This window comes from Tinamus guttatus, unplaced genomic scaffold, assembly GCF_059628265.1.
Source record: "Tinamus guttatus ecotype Peru unplaced genomic scaffold, ASM5962826v1 Tinamus_guttatus_pri_ptg000138l, whole genome shotgun sequence".
Classification (NCBI taxonomy): domain Eukaryota; kingdom Metazoa; phylum Chordata; class Aves; order Tinamiformes; family Tinamidae; genus Tinamus; species Tinamus guttatus.
In genome coordinates this window covers 315,602-342,804 of record NW_028288672.1, presented here as the reverse complement: position 1 = coordinate 342,804, position 27,203 = coordinate 315,602, and the positions used below count along the sequence as shown (strand labels likewise).

The window sequence follows — 27,203 nt, the reverse complement described above, 5'->3', positions numbered from 1 at the left end:
TCTTTCTATATATAGAGAGAAAAACAGAGAGCAAGAAATGTATATACAGTTCTAACTATTTTAATTAATTCTTTAGTCTGCCAGTTTAATTAATTAAAAAGGCAAAGCTTCTTGTAAACCTAAGGCCAAAATATTTCTTTGTCTCTGACTTGCTTCTAGTAGCAGAGTCAAAAAGATGGACATCAACCCGAGCTAGATCATTCATGTAGACAAACTGTTTTTTTTAGTTCTAATGAGCCAGCTAACAGAGACTGAATGAAGGCAGTCTAACTGTTAGAGTACTCAGTGTATAACAGAGGAGCATGATGATTTTATCATCCATCCTGAGGTTCATGAAGTTATGAGTAAGCATATTAGAAAAAAAAAATCTGTCTTTCTGAAGATATTCCACTTTCTTCAGGTAAGTGCCTACTTATTACACCACCAAGAAGGGATACGAACCACAGTGTCTTGCAGGATGACCTCTCACCTTAGACACAGAAGATCCTGATTTACATCTTTGCTCTGTGTATGAGTTTTTCATACCAATAAAACAGTTTCAGTAGGAAAGCCTGAAGAGGAGCTACTTGAAAATTCCCACTAAGATAATAATCAGGAAAATCAGGCAAAAAGTATAGATTAAAAGCATATATCGCAACTGCTCTGTTAAAACCACACTTACCTATAGGCTGTGGAAGTGGCCAGGAACACATGGGCAGTATGCACAAAGCTTTTACACTCACAAATAAATCAACATTCACTAATGAGTTTGAACAGGTAGTCAAATAAATGGTTTTATTCCTCTTATTGTCTTAAATTAAAACTCATATTATTTATGGAATAGGTGGGAAATGCTGTCTGTTGTACCTTCCAGCAGCTCTGTAAACTTTGGGTAAAAAAGATGAAACACCAAGATGATGCACCAAGATCACAGAAGGACAAAGCACCAGACATAAAAGTCCATGCCTCTGTATTGGGAATGATGATGTGAATGTGTGAGATGCTAGATTCAATGAAAGTCTTTTGGCTGTGAAAGAAGAACAAGATTAAGTGCATGGACAAAAGGGAGCAAGACAAAGCCCTGTGGAACAATGGCAGGGAAACACAAAAACTCCATTGTAGTGAGAGGTTGCAAGATACAGATTGTATAATATACTACTATCCTCCACTTTGTAATAGATCTACTTAAATAAGAGAAATACTTTTAACTGTTGGAAAATAATGATTTCTCATTGACCCTGTGAGATTCCTATTAGTATCAAATAGAAATAAGCTAATGCTGTTAAATTTTATTCTATTCACAGAAGTAATATTAATAAAATCTTCCTGTTTTTCATACCTATTAGGATTCATACTTAAAACCTGTAAACAGATCAATATGAAGAGTGTACTTTATAACATGTAGCAAGATTGCAAAATATCTCACGTATTTTACATACATTTAATGAAGGAAGAATGAGGAGAGTTTCTATATACCCAGAGAACACTGAAATATTGAAGTACTAATAAACTTTATCTGCACATACATATTATTTCAAATTGATAATTATTATAAGCTTTGTGCCTCCAAATGACACATACATTGCAATGCAGTACAATGCAATACAGTATTGCTCAGAGCTACATATTATACAATAGACTATAGACTCTATTCTAGAGACACTTAAATGACTACCTAACTATAAATGATGTCTGAGGCATTTCTAATGGATCGTTCTTGCATTGTGTCTAGGTGCTATTTATAGTTTCATGAATCTTTGGCATTTTTTCAAAATAATGTCTCCCTTTAAGAATTCTGACATAGACTTTTAAGGTACTTGGAAGATGACATTTCATGATCTACTTCAAGTATCCTGTTTTTAAGGTTGGGAGCTTGAAAGGTACTATTTAGCAGTGCAAATTAGAATCTCTCTGAAATTCATCATGCTAGTACCGAGTATTAAAGTGAACCCATTAGTTCTCAGAAAATGTGATAATAAGGCCCACTATGGTGTTAAGCCCTTTATCTGTGTGTAACGAGCCGTATGTGTGCAAGAAAGAATGTTTGCACACTCCATTATCTAGTTTCACATCATGTTGCAGGCATAGCTTGGTAGTTCAGAGCTTAAGAATTCACCTCTAATTGCTTCATACAGCTGATTATGCAAACTTACACTGTGCTATTGAGTACACAGTGCAAGAGACTGTTTGCTGACAAATTTCTGTGCCATGGATGAGGTAGCACATAATTAAAAGGAACAGATCTTTTCCTCTTGTTATTTTTCAAACACTTGTTTTAAAACAAGTAGCAAAATATTTTTGCTTTCAAACAGATTTTCAAGAACAGCTCTTGTTCGCTTCCTGTATTTGAACTTTTTGATCTTGACATTTGTCCCTTGTGAACTAATAGTTTCGGGAATGTAGGAGCATGGGTGTAGCGAAGAAGTGTTTCTTTTCATGTTTCCACACCTGTGAGAATTGCTGAGGATGTCTTCATCCTTATTATCTCAGTTATCCTTAATAGCGTTTTAATGTGAATACACAGGTTCCCAGATCTGAGTAGATACTTTTTCATGGAGATACAACATCCTCTGAAAGGCTAAATTTGGGAGGCCCTAATGTGGGATCTTTCTCATACAGCCTTCCATCTCTTGGGGCTGCTCTCAGAGAACAGAATCAACTTCTCAGGATCTAAAAGACATTTCAAATTCCTACACTTTTTTTTTTTTCCTCTCCAAATACAGTGAAATGGTCTTTCACCTGAGCTTCTCTAAAAGAAGTGCTTATAGTGCATAGCTAGATATAAACAACTCTGCAGTATTAAAGCAAAACATTTAGCTTAAGAGATCATAGTAGAGTAAAGAGCATGTGTATGTTAAATCACTTCTTCTACAATATAATGCATAGCTTCTAAACTGCAGAGGGCAATGGACATTTGAACAACAGGAGAAAATCAAAAACGTAAGAATCCCATCCCCCTCTCCCAAATAAATTCTTTGTGGAGCTCCCAGTATAAACATATCTCAAAAGACAACTGAAATCATCTCAGGATTTAGACAGTATCTGACAAATTATTTGCCTACCAAATCCCATATCGACTAAGAGGAATTTTCAGAGTTCTTCAGATCTCTCAGGTCAGCAATTTTAATATTAAAAATTGTTATTAAACAAATTGATAAAATGTAATTCTATTTCCCTGACTGCAATTAAAATTTCAAGCTGACTATTTTTAAAAGTTGGTATTCTGGAAACATATCACCATGTGGCATGTAGATTTTCAGGAAAATGTTTTAAATTGAAAGCTTTGAGTAAATGATTACTATGTATTCCCTGGATTAATAATATTTACTTCTTTCCCATTTATTTCTATGTGGCTCAGTAGAGATCTCCTAAATACAGATAAAGTTTACAAAGCCTTTACCTCTCTTTACTTTACACCATGTATGCCCTGGAATAAATATGTGAATAAATAAAAATCTGCTGTTCTCTAGTTATGCTCTCTATGGAGAAAAAAAAAAAAAAAGTGAGAATCAGAAAATACATAAGACTCATGGGAATTATTTCACGAGTTAATCTAACTCCACCTAGTGTTAGAAGAAGAAATCACTAATTTCCTATTTCTATTTTAAATTAAGACAAGCACTGGAAAAAAAGAAGAGAGAAAGGCTTACGAGGCTTATGAAGAAGATAGAATTTTATTTGTAATTATTTTTAATTCACTAAAATAAATTTACATTTATTTACATTGAAATTATTTAAAAATATAATGTGTTCACTGCTACTGGAGAACATTACTGTGCTTTTAAATGGAAATGAAGTAACTTAACAAATAATGACCAGATCAGAAATAGTGAAAAAAGTAATTAGTTCTGAATTGTCAGTCTGAATAACTGTAATTTCATTTACTGTTGGTCTGAAATTTTATAGTGATTTTGAAATCTACATATTTTCCAACATAATTTTAACCCACATCAGATTTCAAAATATTTTGTTTACTTTAAGCAAATCTAGGTCTCTAAAATTCTTGAATCATGTTGAAAATCAGTACCTCCTACAAATTAAAGGAAATTTCTTCAAGAAACCTCAGTAAGCTTCTCCTTATAAGGATGGTAATCCAATACAGTGATATATGTGGCAAAAACTTAAAATCATTTGAGGACATGGCTCCTAAATTTCAGAGAAAACCAACAGAATCTTTGAGGGTGGAGGAAGGGATTCTGCCTTCAGACATTCACATCTGGAATATTTGCACCTGATTATTTGTTCAGGTATTTCTTTCTTTCCCATTTCTAAATTGTCATTGAGCAACTCTTGATTTTATCATTTTAATTTATCTTTGCTGTATTATTTCCAGAATGACAATGCATTGATCTCTTGGTTGTTCACATAAAATTTGTTATTCTGGATTAAGGCTGGTTTTATTGTGCATACAAATCAGCATGACGACAGATAACCAAACACATACAGCTTTTCACTTTAGGTAGCACTCAGTTCCAGAAAATGACATTTCCAAGAAAATAATGAGGTGTATTTGGTTGATTTGTTTGGGACTTTTTACACTTATGAATATTTTTAACAAAATGTGAAATATCATACATTTCAATTCACAAATGATGGCATATGACCACTTTTTTTTAAAAAAAAAAATATCTGGCTACTCTTTTTCTTTTTTACCAGCATTTTCTCAAGTTACAATCAAAACTCAGGAAACAATTTTACCCATATTATACTAATTAAGCTAATTTTCTCAATTTTCTCTATGTACATGATAAATTTTGGAACCATTGTTAATTATCCAGCTACTCGGGATTCAATATACAGACATTATGAGTCCTTTACTAAAGTTTTTGTCAACTGGTGTGTGTGCAATGAATAGATTTTAGAGAAAAGATAGCTACCATGAGATCTTGATCAGTCAATGCCTTGCTAAAGTTCATACTGTTATTTAAAGTGTTTTTATTAGTTGAGAGCTATATAAAACACCATTATTTCAGTGGTTCTCTGTATGAGAATAATGTCTTTACAGTTATATGACCACTTTGTAATAGAGCGTGTCGAATTCTTAATCCTGGTATTATAAGTGAATACAGTGGCTACCTCACTGAAAGAGAATGGAAATCAACAGGCTTAAATAGCTTAAAAAGAAAACCTGAACTTTCAGTGAATTCAACAGCTTAAGAGGAACAGTTTATAGAGAAAATCAGAGCTTCTGAGATCTATTTTGTCATGGTTACCCAAGAACAGTGTATATTCTTCATAAGCCAGCAAACGTGTGAGAGATACTTAACAGCTATTCTATTGTTCCTAATTTAATCTTCAAGGAGCAGTGAAGCAAATTTCAAAGGCGCTAGGAGCCATTAAGGACCTTAAAATGTTCTAAGAAATTGCGCTTTCAGTATTCAAAGACATATACATGTTGTGTACACAAATATATTTCATTTTAGGTCAAACTGGACCCCACCTACAAATGGAAAATGAAAGTGAAATTCAAAGGTCTTCAAAATAGGTCCCTGAGCTTAGTTTTGAGTTCAGCTTGCTTTATACATAGCCTACTTTCATATTAATTCATTTTATACACCAGAAAGGCCAGACAAATATCTCTAGGTTTCTCCTTACTCTTATTTCCTTTGGTAATGAACAAATAAGTGGCAATTGTGAGGGACCCAGTACATTTTCATGGTTATTTTATTATATTGCTATAAGCATAAAGCTTAGCCAGATATATCCACTGCTCTCTGTAGATGGATGTCTTCCAGATCAGAGTGTATCTTCTTCCTAAAGAATTCCTTTCTAGATCAAAGGAGACTAGTGATTTGATTATTATCAATACTAGAATGAAAGAAATGTTGGGGAGGAATATAGACAGTTGATAAAACTAATATGTTGAGATATGAATCTCCTTAGTGGATTTCACTCTTACGTGGTGGAGAAAAACCTAATACTTGGACAGATTTATAATGCAGAAATAAAAGAATAATATTATATTAATCATTATTTTGAGAAAAATATTCTATGAATTTTGTCATGGAAAAACCTTGCTGATGGCAATTTAATACATTTTCTTCAGAGAATTTCTGATTTTAATTTGGCCAAGGAGAATGAATGTTGTTATAAACTGGATGGAAATTTATTACATCAAAATAAAGCAATTAAACCATAGTCACAAACACTCTATTAATTTGCCTATATTGACAGTGAAGAAATAAAGATATTGCAAGGGATAATTCAATTCACCTGTGATCTGAACTGTTCTTTGGATTCACCTGTCCTTCTCCATTGATTTCCATATGAAGAACTGAGGACAAATGTACTCCTCACGGAGCATAACTCAGTCCAGTGGTATGATTGGGTTTGGGTGCACGGACACCTAAGAACATCTGCAGGCTGATTTCATTCTGAACAAATGCAGGTAAAGACAAGCAGTGCAAATGGGAAAATTAAAAAAAAAAAAAAAGGCGGCACATGTCAAACAAAGGTTAGGTTTGTACTGTGGAAAAAAACTGAGATGAATGAGATCAAGATTCACTCTGCTTAACTTGAGAATACCCAAGTTAGGACCATCAGTCAAACTTGAGTGACCAAGAAACCAGGAACCTTCAGGAAACAATTTAACCCACCTAGAAACTGATTCGTCTCCAGTGGTTTACCTCTCTCCATTAATGACAGGGAAAGCCTATAGTGTTATTCCTCCCAGCAACAGTATTTCAGTTTGATTCCAGTAGGTGAATGTGAACTTTAATAAGAGAGGAACAGAGGGAGAAGAAAGAAGTAGAGCACTTTTGGGAAATTAGCAGAAGTTAAAGAGTATGGAAGGGAGAAGATTAAGTAGAAGTTAATCAGCATGGAAGAGAAAAAAAACACATAAAAAGACTAAAAAAGAGCAAGAAATCACAGTTTCAGAAGAAGAAAAGTTTTTCTGAAAAAAAAGGGTATTTTTAAAAAAATGTTTAAATGAGCAGTTCTAGCATTAACAGTATACACTAAGGAGTCATGATTGTGTTTATTATTGTTTAAAATCATTTTTATATTGCAGCAAGCTCAAAAAACTCTAGCAAAACCTGGCATACCATCACACATGACAAGATGTGATAAAAAGTTCATGATTTGCACAGTACTAGCATCTGTAATAGTTCATGCATTGCAAACTATATTCAAAAACTGTACCCATTCAGGCAGGTGAAAATTGTCTAAACACCTTTGCTGGAGCCCCCAAACCTGCTGAAGGAGGTCAAAACTGTTGCAGTTATCATGAGCAATCTCTCTTGATCATGTGCAACATCTACATACCTTTAGAGTGACCATTGATTAAGAGGGAGAAGGGAAGAAAAATGTGCAGAAAATGTTTTAAAACTGATCTCTTTTAGACCATATATAATAAAATGTGATGACATTATTCAGTTTTTATTATTTGTTGTGTGATGTAGGTCTTGTTAAGTAAAAGGCTAAAATACTCCTATTCCCTTGTTGAACAAGAAAGCGGTCTTTGACTTGGGAGATGTGCAACGATTAAACACAGTTAATTTATACATGCTATTTAAGATGTTAAATGAACCATAAAGGCTAGATGACAGAGACAAATAATCCTCTTCCCTGAAAGTGCAGAGTTTCGGAGCATGGGCCTCCCTTTCACACTGATGCTGTGTGTGACACTGAGGGCCTGGTTATGACTTTCTATAAATGGCTTAACCTTCAGCACTGTGTGGTCTGTCTAGTGCTGTATCCTGTAAATTAAATAAAATCAATATCTTGTACTTTTATGTTGAAAACATGGAGCTCCATTTGGGAGTAAATAATTAGTTCAGAAATGCTTCAGGCAATAATTAACCAAATTAGACTTATTAAGAACACCGCCTACAGCATTTTTCCTTCTCAGAGGTGCTTAATATCTATCACACAACTTTAAATGATTTAGATTTAAGCATTTCAGTTTTTTGAAATGTTATAATTAACATTGTTAGAGTGGTTACTCTGTTATGCAATAAATTATTCTCAAATTGGAACACCTCAGTGCACCTTTAGCCTTTACCGTCATTTATTTTAGTCTACACAAAGGAAAGTACTTAAATTATTTCATTAAAAAGCTTCTGATTCAGTACTCATGGAGGGAAGTGATTCTGCTATATGTTTCTGTTTGAATCTCAGATTATTGATTAGATATCTCAATACATATGAACCCATAAAACTTTTTAAGCCAGTAAGAGCTCAGCCCCCTTGGATGTCAGTGAGAGCTTTTCCATTGACTTCAAAGGAAGAGGAGATCATAGAAGACTTCTATGGTGAAGTCCAGAGATGTGTCCAATATAGTTCAAGTCTGCCTTGTCAGACTCAAAAACATTACAGAAAAGTGTTATTCTTGCTAGCCATCAGATGGCTAGCATTATGGCTGAACAATTACCTGAAAAGGAGAGTGAAGGAAGGGAGCTCAATATAGCTGCTAGTGTTCTCAAATACACATAAATACTGCACTGGAGCAGGGTCTCTACCCTGATCTGTTGTTTTGAAGTTGTCACCATCATCTGTTGTGATGAAGTTAAACGTTACTTTTTTTTTTTTTTTTTATCAGACCTGTGATATCCTCACACTCAGTAGACTAGACATGATCTTGCCCCTATCATTAGGTAAATAATTTACAAGAGCAGAGCAAGACATTTTCACAAAGTTTTCTATTTTTCCTTTTTAATGCTTACCATTATCATACATCTTTACACACATCTTCTACCTTTCATCTTTACAAATTTTATGAAAGCATTTTTGACTAGCATATTTATGCTAGCAAAGGATAGAACAATCCTATATACCATTTTTGTAAATAATTTTTTAAAAAATGATTTAAAAAAAATTCTCTCTAGCTCCTGTGAGATCCATGGAAAGAATAACAGAGACTCCATATAGAATGCTTTCATTTTCTCTCTTCTAATTTAACTTCTTGATGGAAAAAATTAGTATTGTAGGTAGCCTATCTTCTCCAATGCTTCATGAATTTCATGAGCATAAAAGTACACTTCATCTTGTAAGGGTTTTTTTTAGCTATAGAAATTAACAATCTTAGATTACTTTCTATATTTTAGTGGAACTACATCATCCATTTATCAATACAGAGTGGCCAATCAGGAAAATTGAATATAAAATCATAATGATTTACCCTATAAAGCAAAGAGTGTACTCATGGGAATTGAGATACGCTAAACTAAAGCAGAGAGAATTGTCTTATTTTATTCTCCTATTAATCTTGAAACATTGAAGTTGAAATAATGATAGATAAATTTTTTGGAAGAAGAAAGTAATTGTGAATCTAACAAAAAATAGGAAGATCTGGAAGTTACTGAATTACAGAGATGTGTCAAGGTGCAATATTCTTGCTTTTTCATCCAAGAATAGCTTTATCATATGAAATTAAGCAATTAATTTGGTTATCTTTGCTTAACTCTGTCCTCACCACAGCCCTGAATACCCTGCATCCTAACTATATCACTTTGGTAACACAGTCACAGTTGTGACCTGGAGATCGCCATTTTGTTCTAATCGTATATCTATAGTTGCACAAAGAGTTCTCAAAAGACATTAAATGGTATTCACTTTTATAAATTTATTGTCTGTGGGTTAGATATTAAGATATACACTGGATTAAGATATACAGTTAAGTTTCCTCTATTGGCTTTAGACACAGATTCAATTCCCTTACTACTGACACATATCATGCACTAGAATATACAACATGTTCTGGAGGTACCCTGTAAGTGTAATGTCTAGGTGGTTAGGAATGCATTATAATCAACAAAGTCATAACAGTATGTAGGAAATTCACTGGACCAATGTTGATTCTCTTTTAGGATACATTAAATTATTCTCAACATACTATAACTGTACTGACAAGATCTTCACTGACTATAATGGAAGACCTGATGCTCACCTGTACTGCAGGCAGTTGAAGCTGAGGCATGAAGAATCCTACTCAAATACCTTGTTTTTAGATGAATGTATTTAGATTAGATGAACTTTACTTACTACTTCCTTAACATTAGACCTTTCTCTATTTTCTTAACATGTCTTTTGTATGACTATGATCTATCATAGGGCGTTTTCCACTTTATTCTTTTGTTTATTTATATATTTTTAACTAATTACTGACCTCCCATATATCAACAGATGAAGTATGTATTTTTCCCTCCATGTATTGAATTCTAAAGGCTAACACTGATGCAAAAATGTAGGCTGCATTCACAAGGAATTTAATGAAACGATAATCACTATTTCACTCGAAAATTATTTGAGTAACATTCATTTATTTACTGCAGTTGAGATCCAATAGGAGGAAAAGTTCTAAGGCCACTATTCATTTATTTGTTTTATATAAAAAGAAAAAAAAATGCAAGGAAGTTAAGTAGCCACCCAGTCAGTATGTACTATGCTTATTTGAGAAAGAAGATAATATACCTACCTCTCCTTAGATATGAGTTTGAGTTCACCATAGAATTAAAAAGAAAGCTAGAGACAAAATATGCAGTAAAATACAAGCTTTGTGAAAGCACTTTACTGATGATCACTTATGTTTTCAAATCAGTTGCTAAATTTTTTGTTGAAATCCAAGGTCACAAGAAAATAAAGTCAAATGATCCATTTTATTATTTCACATCCTTTACAACCTCATCGGTAAATGGTAACCTCCACAAAAACAGATTGATTAATTTTCCATATACTCCCATCCTTTTATACCCTTTCATTGATCTTCACCTTATTTAGGTTCTTTTGCCTTTCATGGATTGTTTACCACAGAGGGCACCTTTGTTAGTAGTACTCATATCTGTGGAGCGGAATCAGAGTCTCATTACCACTATTTATTCCAATATTTAATGTGTAGAGAGAAGCCAAAACAGAAGAATGAAATCTGAGTCCTTTTAAAATCACTGACAGAAAACCCATTTGCATTTATTTGTATGAGAATAATGCCCCATCTTATTGTCTTAGAACTCTTAGTTGCAGATGCTTTACAGTATTGTTATGCCTGCCTTGTGTTGCTTAAATTTCTTTGCAAACATGTTGGCCACCAGGAATATAGGGACTCTACTAATTCTTTCTATAAATTCTAGGAAGCATTTATACTAATATTTACATTAATAAAATATATTCATACATATAAAAAAATCAATAGCCAAACACTGAGGGAAAATAGTAGACAGCATCCAGAGTTAGGATACAATGTAAACAGGAGGAAGAAAATGAGAAAACTCAAAACAGGAATAACATCCTTAATGTAGATAATGCTGCTTATAACTGTGTGACCACAGTCATCCTTAATAACAGGTTAGCATGAAGTAATCATATCAACCTCTGCACAATGGAGAAAAGAGCTCAGTTTAACAAAAGGAACCATTAACAAAACAGAAAAGGTGAATTACCATTATTAAGACTGTAAACTAAAACCTTACGGAACAATAAAAATTGTATTTCTGTGCTTTCTATAAATTGTCTTCTGTATCACAGGAAGATTTCAACTAGAGTTTCACCAGATAAACTTTAAAACCTTATTAACAGAAATTTACTATAACACTGTTAGCTTTTAGATACTATCTTCAATGGAAAAACTTAAATGCAGTAAGTATTTAGCTACAATCCACAGTCCACATGTAATCAGGTGATGGTTCTCTGTTTAAAATCAAAGATGTATTTTGTTCAAAGACCTCTTAGACGTAGCATTTGACATTCATTTATATTTTCTGTCATTTTTCAAATAAGGTGTCTCGTAACAACCCATCAAATGAGGAACTTGAATGAGGGGATTTAAAGTATACTATATCACAACTGACCTTGTCTGTATCAGTGGAAAATCAACATAGCACATGTGTGAGTTCAAAGTATTGACATTTACTCTGACATGTTAGCAGTGATGAGGAAAGCAGATGGAAAAAAACATATTAAGTATTGATTCCTTTCTCATTCCTGAATACTCTTTAATTAGATTTTGATCATAAACAATGCTACTGTAGTTTGTCATTATATGCATTAAATGGTAGGCAGAACAATGCGTGGATTTTGAAGCATTAGTCAAATTGAGTGCTTGGAATTATATGGATTAAAAATATATGTACCTAGTCATACTGCAAAGTTCCCTAAAAATACTTTGTATTTATTTATTTATTTATTTTATTTTATGAACACATTATAGGGAAATATGCTAATCTCACTTTTAAGGCAGGCTGGCAAAGAGACTCAAGTAAGAAGGATACATTTTAATGACTGTCTTCCAAGCATGCAGATAGTGCAAACAAAGGCAGGAATAGGTTAAAATTTCTGTTCTCTTATCATGCCATCACCTTCTCTTTAACTAAATAAGTGTCTGCTAAGCTGTAAAGAAGCAAAAGAGAAAATGTGTCTTTCCATTTTCCATGTAAAATGTTCCACAGGCAAGTAATCTTTCATAAAGAGTATTCAGCAAAGCTCATCACCTTATGCCCAGTGTTATGCAGAGGTGGTTACGTGGCTAACAGAACCAGCTCCTGCATACAGTGAAACATGTTGACACATTACTAGTCACAGGCTCATATAGTTTGCCAGACCAGCAAGACCAGCAGTGGCCCTGAACAGAGATAGCTGAGTTTTTGCATAATTCTCAACATTTTGAATTAGGGAAGGGTTAATCAGCAAGAGATGTGTTCCATGAACCACATAGGGTGCTAAGCTAATTCCTTCATCCATGAAGTCCTAGCTATTATTAAGATATTTTTGATTCGGGAATTGGGTGGAGACAAGAATTCCACACAGGAACAACTGTGAAATTGTTTGAAAGCAATAACATTATCCATATTTTTCCCTTTTAAGGATTTTTCAACTTCTCCCTGCTTAGACTGCATATTAATGATCTCCAGTAAAGAGAAATTCTTTGATTAATGGGGGTGTGACCTTATCACCAGGCAATCTTTTTCTTTGTATTAACTTATTTTCAGACTAATGCAATCCAAAAACAAGACAAATGTCCATCACACAAGAGATTGGCAAACAGTGCTGTAGGCAAATTCTTGCTTTTCCTTACTAATTTAATTCAATTTTTGAATTTCTATTTAATTAAATGAAGAGAGAATTATTCTCAAAGACAGGAGATGACGCAGAGTTGAGGAAAAGGGAATTTTGCTGTAGAAGTAAATAAAGTAAATAAATAAAAATCAAGTAAATAAAACTAGACTCTGTTGACTTGCCTGATTTCTTGATTTCCTCCAGGACTCAGCACTTTCAGCAAGAAATCATAGAAAAATATTTGACACTGATGTCTTCAATTTGGATATTATTTTTTTTTCAAGTTGTTACTTAAGTGGCATTGAGGGTCAGTAGAGTTTCCTTTTAAACACATTTCTATTGAATTGTGCTGAGTAATAGGCTAATTCCTCTGTATTGCAGTTAAAAAGAAAGCTGTGAGTAGAATTAAAAATGAAAAAAGAAAACACCCGTGACTTACAGTCGGTAGGAGATCATGTGGTTTGTGCAGCTTCTTGAATGAAATTGTCCAGTAGAGCCACTGGGGGAGAACAACCCCAGTGTCTGAAAACACACAAATGAAATAATTTCCCTGCTAGATATGCACTGCTGGGTATGTGCAATGTTGCTGCTCTCACTGCAGAGTACACCCCATGTCATGGATTTGATTTAGGGCACAAGGGGTCCATTAGTTCATTTAAATTATGCAGTAAAGAAACCCTAATTTCTTCCCACAGTTGTCCTTTTGCCTCCTCCCTGTGTGTTTTTCCACTTTTTCTTACTTCATACTCTTAAAGCAGAGCTGCGTGCCAGTGAAATCACTCTTACAGCAGGACATACGAAATGCCAGTATATTATTCTGAATAGCCAGAGCACACACATTCTGGCAGAAGTTGACCACATGTACAGAGAAAAATGTTTTCTCTGTGAAGAGTCTGCAGTTTGTAAGTGTGTCTAGAGAATAGGAAGAAACTTAAATCATATTAATAATAACATAGTAGAGACAGTAGATAATAGATTTAGTAGAGATAATAGTAACACAGAAGATGATCAAGCTTCCCTACAGCCTATATACTGTCCAACATGCCTTGCAGGCCAAAACGCTCCCCACATATGATCAACTAAAATTTTCTCTGGCTGCCATCTAAACTATATGGATTACAGTTACTCTGAATGTGTTTGTCCTTATTGCTCTCACAGCTCCAGTTGTAACAGAGGAATCCCCTGTGAAAGCAAGGAAAGATGATACACTCAAATCAGCTCCAATGTCATTCCCTTTTAATATGTATAAAGAAAGACCCAAAGATTTAAGATACAGTTTTACCTTTGCCACATCAAATTTATCCTCCAGCCTCTCCATATTAATCAGCCATTTTTCCATAATTCTAACCAAAGAACTCCTAATCAAGGACTTGAAATAGAAAGAGTAATGGTATTTCAGTTCCTATAATACATATCTGTTGTCTTGTCACATTTTCAAGCAGCAGAGAGGTCAAGTTATCTCATTATCTAACAGCATTTTGATGTTCTCAATTGTAGCTCTAAGGTGAGGATTTCATTACTTGCACACTTTTAACTCACATACATTTAAACCCTACTAATGGGATTATAGAGCTGTGATGATTCATGACAGTAGGTATATTCTTCTGTAAAATTTTGTAGAACTTCCATTAAAATTAAAGGGAGTTACACACCAGAGGACCAAAGTCTATCAATATGAATAGCATCTACCACAAACAGTCTTCTAAACAGCAATTTGAGTGTCCTAAAGCTCTCAAGTCATTCAAGAGAAATGACTGTGATGTCAACGCTTGAGCAGTGGAGATTCATCCATTCTCTCATAAGCACTCACAGGAGACACTCAAGCAAGGCCTTTTTTGTTTTAGTTAGTGGAAATGTCTTCTGTTCTCAAACCTATTAACTTGTAACAATAGAAATAATAGGAACTGAGACAGGTGTAGAAAGTTCAATTCTGTTCTTGTGAGCTTCAAATTTTAAAAAGGAGTTCAAAAAAAAACATGATAAAAAAGGGCATTAAAATTCATGAATGCCAATATAATATAATTTTCATCTGCACATTTTTTCAGGGATTGTTGTCAGTTCCTATTCCACTGTTAGCCATCATTAACTGCAAATATGACAGATACAATAATGAAATCGATTTGGTCATGTTATCAATTTAATTCAAAACTGTAACCCCATTTTATTACCATGTAAGTTATAAAGGCTTATAGGCTAATATCATCTGTCTCTGTAGGAGTTCTCTGTTGGTATCCTTAATAAGTAAGTATTGGTTTATATTTACTTTATTTTCTACATTTTGAATTAATTACTTTAGTATAGTAGCAAGCACACCATTTTAGCTTGTGGTAGGACTGAAATATTGGTCAATGAACCTTTCAACAAAACGAATATTGCCTTGGAACTTGATACGTGCTGTATAGATGAGCGATAAATTACTGTCCAGTGTATGTTCACTGCAGCTGACTCACCCCCTAGGGAGCTGACATGTTCCTAATGCCCTTAGAACTGGTGCACCTTGTGGAAAGGAAGTTTGGGAAGGTAAAATGAAAGCAGCATGACCCTCTGACATGTAACTTTCTCATTATTAATATTAGAAAGCTCTGAAATATATTTCTGCATTTGATAGCAGTATTTTCTATGAATTCTGATCAGCTAGTCTGGCTTTTATGAGATAACCGCAAAAATAACAAAGCTAAGCATTACTATGGCAAGTATCACCAGGTGGCATCATTACATGCAGACTTCTGAATTCTTTTCTCAGTGTGCAAAAGTTTAACCTTGGGAAAGCTGTCAGCTCTAAGCAGTGTTAGCATAATCTTAGTAAATTTAACAAGACCAACTTGGTTTCCAGTTCAAGTCAGTTCTTGAGGAAGAGCTGTTTTCAGAGAATCAGAAATTACTGTTGGACCCAAATGGTTGTCATACAAGCTGAACGACTTCTTTCCAAACCGAGAGCATCTTTACAGATATGCAGAGAGCAAACAAGCTTTATCCTGATTGTATCTAGATTCTTAATTCTTCTCCATGAGACTGCCAATGACAGAATGGCACAAGACTCCTAGAAAAGCATATTTTTTTTCCTTTTTAGGGTTAGAGGTACATTAAAAAAAAAACTTCTCTCCCATTCTCTGCAGAAAGGCACTCAAAACAGAGTAACTGCAGATTATGCAGATTACACAAAATGACCTCAGAGCCACCAAAATCCAGAGAAATGTCCAGCTAGAGACATGATCAGCAGCTGAAGTTAGTTTGCGCTTTACTCTGCCCTGCCATAATCACACCAGAAACCACAGCAGGCCAAATACCCCAAAATTCTCCTAGAACGGCTTGTAGACACTGCTGTGCAGCTGATGGGAGTTTTTGCCTTGCCCAACAGGTTACAACCAGTCACCAGCTGACACGCTGCTGTGGCTCCCAAATAGGACAAAAATGAGATGAAGCTTGCTGCGTGCCTCAGAAAGCAGCCAGGCTGGCCATGTAAGTTGCCTGAAAAGACGACAATCATTATAACAAAAATACAAAGTGACTTTTTAATGCAGCCACCTACAAAGCTTTCCTCGAGTAAGTAAAAAGCAAGATCCTGCAAGCTTCCACCTTGTAGCTTTAGATTTCATTAGACTGTAAGGAAGAACCAGGTGCTTTTAAAGCAGACAAAACTCATTGGTATAATTAAACAAAAAAAAAAGGAGAAAAGAAAAGAACAGTTCTTCCCCTCCCACTCTCCATGCTTATCTTTCCATTTAGCACATTATTTCATGTCTTGCTTGGTGGCAAAAAAGAAACCCTACAGAGACCCTGTGGGTTCTCAGGAAGAATCTCTTTAATCACTTACAAGATCTTAAAAGGTGTGGCCATTTGCTCTACTCAGGAACCGTTCCTTGACACCAAAGCTACATGCTGTTTGTGTGTTTTGATGTATCTTTTATTCCATTTTTGTGGTCCAAAATTACTCTTTTCTTCCAAGAAAAGGTCTAAAAAGAGTGAAACACCCTGGCAGAGCAAACAAAAAGGCTTCTCTTTTCCGTCTCGTATAGATCATGTATACTATACAGTTAGCACCTAGTATGCATCATGTATGTTACCTCTAATAACATCATAATCAGAAATTAAAGTGCTCAATAATTCCTCTTAAGATGTAATTCTCAAGATCTGCTCAGCAGTGAAGTAAATATTTGGGACCAGAACTACAAAGAAGTATTTAATTTACTGGTAATCATCTTACAAAAGAGAATCATTTGGTGTTGGCAATGACCTAAAAATGCAGAGGACTTGGTCTATCCTTGGCTACTCAGATTCCATCTCAGCTAAGATCAGTTACTAAATGTTTCTGTCCTAGTTGTTTGGCCTAAACTATTTGATCCTGCACAGAAACATGTATGGCTGATTACAATGAGAAGCTATTTAGTTTGGATTTCTGCATGGCTCACCAGTTCTGGGTATAAAGAAGAGAACTGAAGTTTTGCATCAGAATGGCTTTGTGAGTCAACTTGTTTCCAAGTCTGAAGTTTATGGGACAGTATCATTCAGTGGAAATTTGACAGCATAATATTTAAAAGGTGACACATAGGCATGCTCAAGAGAGGCTGGTATCTGCAAAATAGCAGATGACCTTGGCTGTTGCTTTAAGAGAAGAACAGAAATATGCATTCCTTTTCTGATTCTCATGAGACAGAAGCTTAAAGACATGCTTGCAGTCTAATCCTCATAAACACTAGAAAAACATTGTTACAGTCCTATAGAAACTAATAACATATGTTATGGATTCTGAAAGGGGTTCTTTGGATTTGAAAGCCCTGGACTTGGATGGTATAGCTTACTGAGAACTAAATGAATAAGTTTTGTGATCATCTATATACCAATGATCTTCCAAAGATCTGATTTCCCCTTTAATAGATTAGCAGTAAGTATTGCTTTGCGTTTGCATCCCTTTTGGCCTCTGAGGCTAAAGATCTCAGCCCTTTCTACAGGTGGGCAAAACTTGATTCTGTAGAGGTAGGTGTCTGTATAGAAGCTTTTCTGGGGGGACTTTAGGAGATATTTTCCATCCTTAACTCTCCCAGGGCTGTGCCTCTTAACTAAATTTGACACAGCACTATATGGGCTAGCTACAAATATTTTATTACACATAATTATCTGAAAGTCCTTATAGCAAAGTCTTTCCTTTCAGTACTTCATCAGTCTCTACTAGGTTTTGCACCTCTTGCACTCCTTCTCCACTACTGAGAAGATTCTGGAAATTATTGCATTTATCTTGGCTTAATGTTTTCCATCTACAAAACAACTAGTTAATAGAAAACAGAACTTTTAAAATGAGAAAAATGCCCTTACATATTATACCTATTCCCTGTCCTTTGAGGTTTCTCTTGACTACTTGGATGGAAAAGTGATTGATTGGTTTATTGGTGAGATCTAGACTTCCACCTGCAAAACTTCTAGCTTGAGGCCTTAAATAGACTTTTTTTTTTCCTTCTGCAAGGTTCATTTACTCTGAGATAAAGCTTTCTTCTCTCCACACATTTATTTTTGTTGTCCCTAGAGAGTTCATGCAGTGAAAGTGCCTGGGACATAGTAACTTGCAGTCTTTAGTCTCTCCATTCTTCTTTCATAGGAGGGGACTCTGTAAAAGAGTCCTTTAAATTCCAGAAATAGTAGATAATACGGTAGTAGGGGTAAATTCATAAAGAAATGAGGATAAAGTAGCAATTAATGCAATCCACTGGTACAAAATAATTATCAGTGCGCTCATTGCCATCTGTTTTGGTAAGGGGTTGAAGGAGAGCCTAATATGTCCTGTCAGGCAAAACAAACCAAAAATCATTACTTAAAATCACAAGATTTAAAAATACATGATTATACTAGATTGCAAATGCTATTAAGTATTGCAGGGTCTCCTGTGATTGTAATAGTTTGAATAATAAGGAGGTAATGAGGAATCCGGGCGACATTTCTATTTATTGTTCTTTTTCTCATTTTTGAGGGTATTGGTTCCCTGTGCAGAGTGGGGACATCATTGTTATTTACTCAGCTAGGATGCCTGCCTTTGCACAATTCACCCTCATTTGAGTTGCCCTGAAGGGGAGAGAAGTTACATTATCACTGTCACATTAGGCTCTTCATCATTCTAGAAATAAACTTGTCTTTGATGAGGAAAAAAACAGGTGATACATGGGTTAACTGAGGAAGAATTGTGATTTGTGCCAAATTCATACATAGTTTTCTTTCATCCTCCGAATACCTTTTTATTATTTGGTCATAGTCTATTATTTAGACTAATATGTAGTAAATGTGCAGGAAGTCTATATGTTGCATTTCTACTTTGGAGCCTGGTTAAACATATCAGTGTCAAACTCACTGGAGAGATCTTGTCCACCTTTTTTTTCCATGTGGAAAAAATATGTGGATATGTTCTGCATGTAGATGAGCAAATATATACTAGATATGGTGTGATTTTGTACATTAACAAGTACTTAAGCTGCTACCACCGATCTTTTCTTAGTATCTTCACTACTAAGTCATTTCAGACAACAGCTGACCAACATTTCATTACATTCTTTGCCTTAAGTGTTTGTTATATATTAGTATATGCCTGAGTAGGGACTAATACAATGACCATCTGCATCTCTCTCTGACTGTGTAAGAGTATAGGCTTCTTCCTCTATAGCTAAGGAAGACACAGGCAGACAGTTGATCATGGTAATTCAGACCATAATATGAAGCTATAGTCTGAATCACTGCTTAGATATTCCACACTGCTCTCATTTACTTCTAATTTTCTCCTATTTCGTTGTTGTTTTTTAATCACTGTTTTTAACCTTTTACCATTATCCATGGCTCTCAAATTTTACAGGGATTTATATCTCAAAAGAAGACTACCCTATTATAAATTGTATTAAATGCCTAACTAGTTAAAAATTTTCATTTCTGCTTTAATTTTTTTTGTTCCTCTAACACTTAGTAAACACTTTTAGAAAATTCTGAAATTAAAACACTTATTTTCCACTGGTCTTGCTTTCCGTTCACTTTCCTTCTTAATTTCCTTTCTTAATTCAAATATCTTTTTCAAGCAAATATAGAATAGTTTGTTTTTTGTTTATGTCAGTTTTTGAGCCTCAGAAATTTATCATCATCAACAATTCTGGTACCTTGGAATTTAATTTTAGACAACAGAATTGAAAAATTACATAGTCATAATTTCACTAATTATATAAGGCAAAATAGATGTATAAAGACTACAGCTTTCCATGATATAGGACATACACAAAACTGCAACTGGAAGAGCACCAGTAGCCACTTTGCTTCATGTGTGGCTATTCCATATTTTGCTAGCAGGAGGATCCAACATTTTTTGAAAGATTCCAGTTAAGATGTGACATATATCAGCCTGAAGGAACCACTGAGTGGAACTGTTTTGGCAGTTCCCGTGTTCCATTAGCATTAATTTTCTTTGAAGATGGGGGTATAAATTTAAAAAAAAAATCACAAAATACACTTTCCTCCCCAAACAGACAAGTTACTTTTTCTCATTGCAGCAAGTATACATATGACCTTTTCCAGGCTTTGATGATTTTTGCCACCAAGGTGGCAAATCACTTTCATTTGTATTAGTCATTCTCCTCAGAGAATCATTAACCAGCTCCAACCACAAAGTTTCTTCTGTTTTTGGTACAGTTGAGAAGTGTTTCTGCAGATCTGAAGCAGAGGGAATAAAAATAGCTGCAAATCTCTTATACCCTTAGCCCATCTTGAAGTCATTTGAATAACAAGCTGGTCTCCAAGCTGAAAAGCTAATCTAATTTACATAGGCTGATAGTTCCTCTCACAAGCCTTGTCAACTGTAAATTGCTCCTTGGGGCACCTTTGCAAGCAGAGTGATAGTAAGGGTCTTTTTTACCTTCCGAGGATTTCTCCACTAGAGGAAGTCTCCTCAGATTAAACCCTCTTCCTTAAGGGTTTGCTTTGGGAACCAGAAACCAGGGCTATTTTGCAATAGTTCAAGCTGATTCCAACCCAGTATTCATTTGGCTCATTCCAAGACAATTCCAAGTGGATATTATTCTACATCTTCTCATTCAGTGTTTGTCTGAAACAACTGGAAATTACAGAAAGTTAGGTGCCAACCTAAGCTAATGGAAACCTAGAAGACATACATTTTTGTGTCATCTCTCAGTTAATCCCTTTAAAGGAGGTAACTGTTTTTCAATCAAATAATGCACTGTGCAACACCCCTAAACTACTTTTTTTCTCGTCTTTCGCTGTCATTTGTATACGTGCCATTCTTAACATGTATCATACAAAGAAGTTGAAAAAGAAATACATGCTTTTTTAATGTTTACAGGGAAAGATTTTGCATAGAACTGTATGTGGGCTTATGTGATAAAATCCAGTTCTGTTTTCTTCCCCTCTAGTTCCTCTTTTCTCCTTCTTGTAGCCACATCCAGTGTTGGTTTGTGCTTTACTTTGCAATGGTTCAATAGTTCAGGCAGTCCGAGCTGTGATTTTCCTTTACAACCAATCAATTTTTCACCCTTTTATTTCAGTAGTACCTTATTGCCTCTCATCTAGGCTCTTGAATTCTTTTTTTTCCCGGAAACTCTAATTAGAAGTGAAGGTAGTGATGGATATTAGATAGTAAGCACGTGGGTTAAAGATTTATACAGTAGCATGTGAGTATAATTTCTGTAAATAAGTGAATTAAGGACACTCTCCATGTATAAAACCTGAACTACTGTAGAGAAGAAATGATTTGCCTAGACAATAATAAAAAAAGCTAAAAGCACAATTATGAAATCAGAGTGATGTGTCATATTGATTGCTATCATGTGTTAATATTTGCTCCATTTGATATCCCAGACATTTAAAGCACTAGTTATATCTGTCGTTGTCTGGGCTAATAGAAAGTGTTAAAGCAGCTTTTTCCACAATCTGTTTAAAGGTTTACTGTATTTCTAGAGGTAGTTTTTTATTAGGCTATTATGTGATTCTTATGTATTCTTATGTTCTGTTTCAAGTGTGTTTTGAAAAAGTTACTTCTCTGCAAGATGAGAAATGAAGGATATTTAATATCATTCAAATAAAACATTTCCCTCTGTGTTTCAAATTTTGCTCTGGAAGAGGCACATAAAATACCTTCAAAAACAAACTTTTTTTTTTTTAATGTAACTTGGTTTTGTAAAATTAGAATATGATATTCTGAAAACATTGTTCCTGAGAGAGAAACATTTCACCATTGTTCTTAAAGTAGCAATTTACAGACAAGGGCAGCCAAGAGGTTTACTTCATTTGCAAGTGTACATTTTGGGGAGGGGGGAAAGATTACAGAACATGTTTTAAGTATCTTGAGGTTGTTGCTGCATACAGGAGACTCAGCAACTATAATTTGTCTCTGAAGAATTATCCCAACCTTTCTGTCTTCAATATTTCTTGTTCAGAACAGATCTTGGGTACTAACACATGTCTATCTTTTGTTGAGCACTTGAATTATGCAGGAAACAAGGAAATAAGCTGGCATATTCAAATGTGATTGCGCATTATGACTCAAAGATTTTAGATGTCAGTTCATAGATCCACTCCAAAATGAAGGCACCCAAACCTGAAAAGGGAAGAGGATAATTTCAGTTTCAAAACACCACCCCTGTCCTCAGTTTTCAGTTCCATTGGCTAAGTCTTCTTCCCCATACTCCCACATTAATTATCACCTGATGAAATTCAGATGGTGACGTCACGCTCAGCGAACAAAGGTCTCACTTATAAAAGGGTTTTCTTTATTTTTTTATAATTTAGCTGAACCAACACAAAACTGAATACTGTAAAGCAACAAAAATGATGTAACATCTTTAGTTGTCCTGTGTTTACTAAATAAGGCTACAATACTCCCTTAAAATAAACCAAATCAGAGAGTTGGTAGAGTGAGGGATCTGGCTCTTGAGGTTTACAAGTACAGTAAATGTATTTACCATCATTTATTGCATGACATTTAAACCTGACATTGGTCATTTATAGTGCAGTCAGTCCATAGCACTTTTCAAGTGGCTGGGCTTTAATTGCTACTTTGACACTGGTTGAAATCCTAAGATTAAATAAGAATTTTGTATATATTTATTTTACTTGAAGACAAAATCATCTATAGCACATGTTTCCTGCGAACTCTGCATTAAATAAGCCCCAGTATTGGAACAAGCTTCAATTTTTTTTAATCATTTTTTTTTCCTTTTCATCTATGGTCACTTGAACAATCTCTATATATTTTTCTTTAGTAGAATAGAACTAGCATAATACTAAAAGTTAATTGGAATATTAGGTAGTATACTTAAAACCAAAATATATTTGCCAGGAAGAAATTAAGCTCATTTGTTGTTTGCATCATAGCAGTACGTACCAAACTTATACACAGAAAGGTACAGTAAAGGGGAGCAAGTTTTAGTTTGCATTTGTTTATCACCATTTCCCCTCTTGTCTTTGCTATCTTTGTTAAGTTTTCACTAATCAATAATGCTGAAAAAAGTGGGCTTTCTAACAGTGAGGTAAAACATTGAAAAATGGGATCAAGGAATAGGCTGCAAACTGACCCTTATACTCTATTACCTAAAACTAGGGGAAAGAGAGACAGACAGAGAGAGAAAAAAAAGAGAGAAAAAGGGAAAAAAAAACTTGCTGTGAAGAGCAATGATTAAAATATTTTACACTCTATTTTTATCCGTACATAAAGACAAAAAAAAAATGCCTTCCAACAGTGCAATGGTTGAATGCATTTATGTAATATAAACAACATTATTCTTTTCTTTTTCTACACAGTCCTCTCTGGTCATGCTTTACATCCAGAATGTCCCAATGGAAGAAAGCAAATGACACCAGTCACTTCAGAGACAACTGAAGTAATAAAACACAACTTAACTCTGAACCACTTGTCATGACTGTCAGAGTTATCACGTTAATTGTTAAATAGGATTTTCTACAAATATACAACATATAAAAACTGTTAAATATATAACTTTAGGCTTTTCAAAATACATTTAATGATCTCTTTCAAACAAGTGTTACTTTTGTTTTCTCCTTAATTTGCTTTCTGGCGCTAAATGGTGTATCAGATGAGACATAGGCCACAGATGACCAAACATGCTCTTTGCAAATACTGTATTATCCAACTTTAACTATCAAAAATGGAACTGTAGAAGAGGCATGTTTAACTGGTTAAAACTGAAAATGATTTTAGTATGAGAAAGTCAATCTAAGTACAGAGGAATAAAGGTGCTGTGTAGACAGTTTGTGTCCTTTTTGTCTAAGTTTTTCAAACATTGGTCGTGTTCTCGCGATGCTCCGTTATGTTCTCTAGGATGCGGCATTTCAAGAGCAGGTCTCTGGGTTAGTTTTTACTGCAGCTTTCCAGAAAGAGTTCTGCTGTACAACAATAGCTCAGCTTTGTGAAAGCTGGAATCATGTCTCTTTGTGGAGACCCCCCCCTACAATTTAATGACATCATTCTGATAACAGTAAGATTGTGTCCACTTTAAAATAGATTTTGCTCTTTGGTCTATTGTATATACTGAAAGTATAAGAAAATAAAAGCAATTCAGACAGTTTAGGGCACAGGAAGAGTTTCTCTTTTGCACCTCAGTGTCCTCCCATAGGCAAAACAGTCTTCTCTAAGGCTGATTGGGATGATACTCTTCATCGTAGCAGACTCTTCGGATTAAAACAAGTTGGTAACACCAAGTCCAGCAGTGGTGTGTAACGCAGATGAAACATTAACCATGAACTTTTTCGTATTGCTAATGCCCAAGCGTATCTTTTATCTATATTCCTTAGTCCAGTGATCCTTAGTATGGTAGAACAAACTTTAGCTCGTAATGCAGAGGAATTATGCTGTCTTTGATGAGATACAGAGAAACAGACAGTTGAACTGATGATATATAACGGATGATGATCCACAGCAGTGAAACTTGACTAAGTTAGGTAGCTCACACAGAGCCTAAACCACTCCTACGAGGATTCTGTGTTGCTGCATTTGTCAGGAGACCTGTAAATCAATAAGAACAAATGAGTCAATGTTCTAATTTGCAGCTCTGGTTATCTTTATTGTTCATTATTTTAAAAAGCCACTGCATTGAGATTCTTTCCAAGGAACAAGTTTATGAGTTGTTAGAAGATATTTGCTTTTCACAGCAAAAATTCGAAACAATATACAAACAAACCTATATCTTGTACTTATTATGTGAAAAAATATCAAAAATTTGATCAGGATTTATAATCAGTTATGAATATAAATAAAAGTTTACAATAGATTAAATGCCTTCTACTCCCTGCTAATCTCCATGCACATTCATTTTTTTTTATAAAATAATATCACAGAATGTTGCTTTTCCTGCATTAGTTACATATAACATTACCTAGCATGCATTATATTATGATCATGAAGAATGAGTACTATTTTTTAAATATATGGTGAAAAATTGACATGAAAGACATGATCATTTAATAAAACTGATAATATTTATACTGAAGGCTTTTCTGCCTTTATGTTACTAATGAGCACTAGCATGCACTTGTTGCTCTACAGACTAATTTGATCAATACTGCCCTCTAGTGATGCAAATAGAAGTAGAAATTAATGAAAACAATGTATTATTAATAATCAATATAATCAGAACATTGTTTTAATCACACAGTACACAAAAAGTGAAACGGAAAATATGACTGCCTAGTGAACTTCTTGAAAGAAAAATGGAATAGCAGTTATTAAAATAGAAACGAAAAGGAAAAGAAATGCAGTCGTTTGAAAGAGAAACAGCAGAAGAAAAGTTTACACTCTGAAGAAAACAAGAACACTGAAAGACAACACAAACACAATGAGAAATTAATGATATATACAACTAGGGGACAACTAGTCATGCTCATCTAAAATAACAGTTTAGAAATGGCTTCTAAATTACAAATATACAATGCAAAATTTTTTGAGGTGTATTAAATAACAATTATTATTACAAAATGCTGTTTGAATGTTCAAATGCTGTTTTCTGCTTTGGCATTATCCTATCTCCAAATAGTCAGAATTGTCATTACTGATGGAAATACTATGAATATCTCCAGGAAATACTGAACAGCAAATATGAAAGAGAAAAACGAAGTAGAAATTCCAATTCACTTCCATCAAGCTGTGAATTTAGATTATTTTTAACCTACCTCTTAGAGAGGTAAATGAAAGAAATACCTGACTGCAAATCAATTTAGCAACAGCTTGAAATATGTTTATCTCTGGCTATATACATGTATGTAGAAAGATAGAGAGATAGACAGACAGACAGACAGACAGACAGATGAATATATTCCTTATAAGGCATGAAGTGTATGTAGATTTCTGCTGTTGTCCTCTCACCTTTTCCAGGAAAAAACACCCCAGAAATCTTGAAAACAGCCTTTCCTTTTCGGACTAGTGATCAGATCTCCAAAGCACATGGCCTCAGACAGGCTGAAGGCAAAAAACCTGGATGATTATTGTGGTATATTCCCCTTTTTAAATATACATTCAGCAAGAGAAATTGTCTTGAAGTTTTATTATTATTATTATTATTACTACTATTGTTATGTTTCCCTTTTACACTCTTTCTTGGGGTTTGCACTATGCCCCCTATTTTTTCCTCCCATTAAAAATAACATAATTTTTATGGTAGCAATATTTCCTAGGCAGTGAAATATGTAGAAGAGAGTTTATGATTTATTAGAGCTGAAAGTAAACTAATATTGTGTGAAGAATTAGGCTGACTTAGCTCAGTCTTTCCTGAATTAGGCTGAAGTGGCTCAAAGCTAAAAGCAACAGCATAAACTGCTGATGGACTGTGTGTTCATCGTTTTTGTGGTGCTCTTCTATACCATATTGGTCCAGGGATGGAGAATGAATTCAGGTACAATCATCACATTCATTTGCAGATACCTGCTGCTTTGTCATTTCATGGATTTAAAAGCTTACTTCCTAACTTCCTATCCCTGCCTCCACTTTGCACATCCCTGCTGCGTGAATATGGTATCAACACTTTAAAAGTAGGAGAGATGAAGAGAGGAGAGAACTGCACATTTTAAAAACGCTGAGGCAATATGGAGAGCAGGCTTGGAATAAAGTGATGGCAGGCAGAGAAACAGATTAGAGAACAGGAGGGGAATTTACAACTTTGGACAATGACGGGAGAAAATGGAATGAAAGAAGACAAAAGGTATAGGATAGCAAGGGAAGCCTAAACATCATTTATTAATGAAAGCATGAAAAA

The 27,203-nt window shown here is 34.6% G+C and overlaps 1 protein-coding gene and 1 long non-coding RNA gene across 6 annotated transcripts in view; one reads left to right on the top strand and one right to left on the bottom strand.

The window, feature by feature from the left end:
• LOC148595234 (uncharacterized) overlaps nucleotides 1-27,203 on the top strand; it is a 684,188-nt gene that overhangs the window by 535,347 nt on the left and 121,638 nt on the right. The gene's annotated exons all lie outside the window — the stretch shown is intronic.
• TAFA5 (TAFA chemokine like family member 5) overlaps nucleotides 22,689-27,203 on the bottom strand; it is a 281,468-nt gene continuing 276,953 nt past the window's right edge. For 2 of the 4 annotated variants that reach the window (XR_015913211.1, XR_015913212.1), the window contains 2 exons: nucleotides 26,318-26,410; nucleotides 22,689-24,961 (listed from right to left, as the gene is read on the bottom strand). Coding sequence is in view for 1 of the 4 variants with exons in the window: in XM_088521906.1 (XP_088378032.1) it covers nucleotides 24,953-24,961 (9 nt within the window). In the remaining 3 variants the exon portion in view is untranslated. The remainder of the gene's footprint in view (nucleotides 24,962-26,317; nucleotides 26,411-27,203) is intronic. The other 2 variants (XR_728821.2, XM_088521906.1) reach the window with 1 other exon arrangement.